Source organism: Apis dorsata, unplaced genomic scaffold (genome assembly GCF_000469605.1).
Source record: "Apis dorsata unplaced genomic scaffold, Apis dorsata 1.3 scaffold_1171, whole genome shotgun sequence".
Lineage (NCBI taxonomy): Eukaryota > Metazoa > Arthropoda > Insecta > Hymenoptera > Apidae > Apis > Apis dorsata.
In genome coordinates, this window is record NW_006264268.1 from 38,576 (window position 1) to 43,961 (window position 5,386).

At 17.7% G+C, this 5,386-nt stretch overlaps 2 protein-coding genes across 2 annotated transcripts in view; one reads left to right on the forward strand and one right to left on the reverse strand.

Moving 5' to 3' along the window:
* The window catches only part of LOC102676620 (26S proteasome regulatory subunit 7), a 3,134-nt gene extending 1,988 nt beyond the window's left edge, over positions 1–1,146 (forward strand). The window contains exons 5-6 of the mRNA XM_006624900.2: positions 341–507; positions 642–1,146. Coding sequence (XP_006624963.1) covers positions 341–507; positions 642–1,020 — 546 coding nt within the window. The 3' untranslated portion in view covers positions 1,021–1,146. The remainder of the gene's footprint in view (positions 1–340; positions 508–641) is intronic.
* Positions 1,131–5,386, reverse strand: part of LOC102676488 (cytochrome P450 302a1, mitochondrial) — a 6,751-nt gene continuing 2,495 nt past the window's right edge. The window contains exons 3-8 of the mRNA XM_006624899.2: positions 5,018–5,193; positions 4,640–4,844; positions 4,074–4,224; positions 3,077–3,325; positions 2,530–2,757; positions 1,131–1,372 (exon numbers count right to left, since the gene is read on the reverse strand). Of these exons, the coding sequence (XP_006624962.1) occupies positions 1,226–1,372; positions 2,530–2,757; positions 3,077–3,325; positions 4,074–4,224; positions 4,640–4,844; positions 5,018–5,193 (1,156 nt within the window). The 3' untranslated portion in view covers positions 1,131–1,225. The remainder of the gene's footprint in view (positions 1,373–2,529; positions 2,758–3,076; positions 3,326–4,073; positions 4,225–4,639; positions 4,845–5,017; positions 5,194–5,386) is intronic.

The following is a 5,386-nucleotide window of genomic DNA, read 5'->3' on the forward strand; positions in this document are numbered from 1 at the left end:
ATTCAATATGAATTATATATAAATGAATAATATATAATACCTATTTTAATTACCTAATTTATTATATTATTATTAATATAATGTACATTATTATTATAAATTATCTATTTATTTATCTATCTAAATTATAAATTAAATGAATTATTTTAATCTAATTGTTTTAAAAAATTTTAATGCAATAAAAAATTTTTTTATTTAGATTAGAATTAAACTAGTACATTTTAATTCCTTTATGAACATTTTAAGTAATGGGAAAAAATAATATCTTATTTATTATTATTATTATGTTGTTGTTGTTGTTGTTGTTGTTGTTATTATTATTATTATTATTATATAATAGGGTGCTCGCATGGTAAGAGAATTATTTGAAATGGCACGTAGTAAAAAAGCTTGTTTAATATTTTTTGATGAAATTGATGCTATTGGAGGAGCTCGATTTGATGATGGAGCTGGTGGTGATAATGAAGTACAACGTACTATGCTTGAACTTATTAATCAATTAGATGGGTAAAAGATATTTTTTTCTTCTTATATATTCTAATTAATTTTTATTAACTTTATTTTATTAATAATTAAGTTTATTAATAATTAATAATACAAATAATAATATTATTACATTTATTTGACATTAACTATTTCAGTTTTGATCCACGAGGTAATATTAAGGTATTAATGGCAACAAATAGACCAGATACATTAGATCCAGCATTGATGCGACCAGGACGTTTAGATAGAAAGGTAGAATTCGGATTACCGGACTTAGAAGGACGAACACATATTTTTAAAATTCATGCACGTTCAATGAGCGTAGAAAGAGACATCAGATTTGAACTTCTTGCACGCTTATGCCCTAATAGTACTGGAGCTGAAATTCGTTCTGTTTGTACAGAAGCTGGTATGTTTGCAATTCGTGCACGTCGTAAAGTAGCTACAGAAAAAGACTTTTTAGAAGCTGTAAACAAAGTAATTAAATCTTACGCTAAATTTTCTGCAACTCCTAAATATATGACTTATAATTAAAGAATTAATTCTTATTCTCAAATATTTATATGGTTACAATATTATATTGCTAATTATAACATACAAATTAATCATTATAATTTGATTATAAAGTACATAATAAATTGCAATTTGTTTTTTACTTAATATTGTACTTTCTTTATTTCCATATATTTTTTGTTTAAAATAATATATTTTATATATATTATTTTATATATATTTTAGCTTATAATTTGTTTTTTTTAAAGCAAGCGGAATTGTTATTTAAGATATCATGGAAACTAAATTTTAATAATGCATTTGGTTTGTTAATTAATAAAGATATCATTCCAAGATCATCTCCATGCCAAGAAATTTTAAGGCGTCGACATATCTACACAAAAAAAAATATATTTATTATGATTAATATAATATAAAATATTTGCATATTTTTAATTTAATGTGAAAAAACATTTAAAAAAATTTAAAGTTTATGATAATAAACTTTAATTTTCATTACTTTCTATAATTTTTATATAATACTGTATGATAGTGCAATACTTTTCATTCTTAACTGAATTAGACAGAGAGTTAGACAGAATATATATTAATATTATAATATTAATATTATAATTAAATATAATTGAATTCATAATATATGTAATTATATTCCCAAAAATATTTGAACATAATTTCTGTACAATTCTATGTAGAATTTAAAAGAAATTAAAGAAAAATATATTTTGAATTTGCAAATATATTCAGGAATTAACAAAATAATAATAATAAATATTAAAGAAAAATAATAAATTCATTTAATAAAGAAATAAAAACTTATTAATAAAAAATAATTTTCAAAACAATTTAAAATATGTTACTCGTTAAAAGGAAATATATCTTTATATGATATAGTATAAATATATAGTAGATAATGCATATTTTCAAATTTATAAACAATCCGAATATTTTTATAATATAAAAATTAATATTTCATTAAATGAAGTTAAATGAAGACAACAACAGAATGAAAATATTTGAAGAATTACGCATTTAAATATATCGTAATGCTGCTTACATCATACATTGATTCCATTTCATAAAGAAAATTGTAGAAATAATAATTATTATTTTAGATGTAATTTCCAAAATTTTAATATAATCTATATATTTTTTATAAAAAAGAAAACTTTTATTGTTAAGTTTTTGTATAAAATTCATATAATTTATTTCATATAAAATTATTTGAATATTTACATATGTTATATATATTTCCTCTGTTATATATTTCATAAATAGCCAGTTTTGAACAATAGTATATGTTATAGATATAGTAGATTAATAAAAATTTTTATAAGTTGCAAGAAAATTAAATTAAAATAAATTAAAATTAATCTAATTTATTTTTTAAAGAATAAAGAATTTTAATTAATTTTAAAAAATGAAATATAATTTTTATACAATATTATATATATTTTATATTATATAATTTTACATTTAATAATTCTAAGTCTTATATATCTATAAGAATTAATGAAAGAAATATAAACTTACTCTTAGTAACAATATTTGCATATTTTGCTCTGCGAAACGTCTAGCAATACAAGATCTAGGTCCATGACCAAAAGGTAATAACACATATGGATGTACTGTTTTCTTATAATTTATTTTATTGTTATTTTTTGAATGTTCACGCAACCATCTTTCTGGTATAAACAAATCTGGTTCTTCAAAATATTCAGGTAGACGACAAATAATTTGATTTTGCGTTACAACAACACTCTATGAAAAATAAATTAAAAAATATATTAATTAACTAAAAAATTTGAAAAATGCAATAAAAAATTTTTTTAAATATATAGTATATCAATAAAAAAATGATTTTAAATAAAATTATATAAAAAAATTTACATTTTAAAATATTATAAAATTTATACTTAAAAATTATACTTAAAAATTTTTTAAATTAAAAATATAATATTTTATAATTGTTTTGTTCAATAAATGAATTCTACTTATATATCTATTTATATATCGATTATTTATATATCTTGTTGTATTGATTAATTTATATATATTTTATATACAATTTATAACTTACTCCTTTAGGTACTTTATAACCACTAAGAACAACATCAGTTTGTAATATACGACCTACTCCTATAGAGATAGGATTTAATCGTAAACTCTCCTTAATAACAGCTTTAGTATATGAAGCATTTCGTAAAACATTTATTGATATTGGCTCATTATGATTTTTCAATAATTGTGTGGCTTCAATTTTCAATTTCTCTTGAATATCTTGATTCTTTGCAAGATGATACAAAATATAAGCTGTACTGTAACTAGTCTAAGAGAATAGAAAATTTATTTATTTTATTTAAGATTTATTGTAATTTAAGCAATCTATACTATTGATTTATTAATATAATTATATATAATATAATAGTATTAATTAATATTAATATTAAAAAAAATATTATACTTTAATGTATTATTAAATGAAATCTCATGTGTGGGCTTAACTTATTATATAATATATTTATATAATATCTATTATATATATATCATATTTTAAATTTTATCTAATTAATTTAATCTAATTAAATTAATTAAATTATCTAATTAATTTAATTTATCTATCTTATTTTTTATATAATTTATATAAATTTTATATAAAATATATGAATATTTTTTTTAAATTTATTTTTTTTCAAAATAAAAACAAGCACTTTTAATTTTAATTATCATTATATTAAATGATATAATAAATCTATTTAAATATTTCAATATTAATGACTTTAAATATTTTAGTAATTCTATAAATAGAATTAATTTTTTTAAATTCTTTATTTAATTATTAATATGTTATTAATAATTTAATATATGTTATATTATACATAATATAATATATAATACTATATAATATATTATTAATAATTTAATTATAATTGTCATTAAATTATTATAGAAATTATGTCACAAATGTAAAAATACTAAAGTGCTTCTGTTTTATTTATTCAGTAATAAATGTTTTTTTAAAAATATATATGTTAATATTAATATTATTATATAATGATATATATTATGATATTTACAGTATCTATACCAGCAAGTAACATATCACAAGCCATGCCCACAATGTCCTTAATGTCCAGAATAGGATTTTCTAAATAAGCATCTAGAAATGATTTATTATATCGTATTTTCATATCGTTTTTTTTACGAGATACCAATTCTAATGCAATCCTAATTCAAAAAATAAAAAAAAATATATATATAAAATGTAAAATATAGCAATGAAAAACAAATTAACATATACATGTATAAACATGGATATATAAAATTTTACAAAAAGAATTCTTTCTGAAGAATATTATATATATTTTATAAAAAATTTTTTTTTTAATTTAAAAAATATTCAAAATACAATTTTAATGATTTCAAAACAAGATTATAAATATTCTATTAATCTATTATTCTATTAATAATATTAAATAATTATTTTTATAATTTATTTTAGCAATAGTTTTAATAAAATATCCAATTTTAATATCTTTTTTATAATAATTTTAGAATTAATAATTGATTTTAAATAATTAAAATAATAAAATTAAACATTAATTTTATTTTAAGACATAAAATAAAGAATTTTATTGCTCACGTTTCCATATATGTTTGTGCCTTACGTAATTTTCTATATAATGGTGTTTCAAATAAACGCCATAATTGCAATCCATTATCTAACTTTAAAATTGCACTATTTGTTGCAAAGGCAGCTTCAATTAACTTTGAACTTGTAGAATTTTCACATCTTTCTTCTTTTGAAAAACTATTCAGTCTTATATCAAAAACAACCAAACATGTCACTAAAATCATAAAAAAAATTTTTAAATAATTAGGATATATAAATAATAATTATTAAATAACATATAAATATTTTGTTTCTATTTGTCTAATAAAATGATGTTATTTACTATATCTAATTTGAATTTAGATAGAAAGAAGATATACTTTATCATTATTGTAAGAGTTATATTACATTCAAGAAATAAACGTGATAAAAGTGGTAAAAAATCTGCAAATTTTTCATTATTACATAACTCAACAAATTCCTGTACAACATAATCTGTTTCTTTTAAATAATTAATCACATCTTGAGGTTTACTAGAAACTTTTTGAAATTCTTTCCGCAATCTCCACCATTCTGATCCATTTCTGAAATTTATAAATTTATATTAATTATTATAATAGTTAATATAAAGTTATGTTTTATATATATTTTAAGTATATTTTATAATTATAAATTAATATATATAATATATAATAATATATAAAAATATATAATAATATACAATAATTAAATATAAATAATTTATATTAATATATATGTGTGTGATTAATTATGATT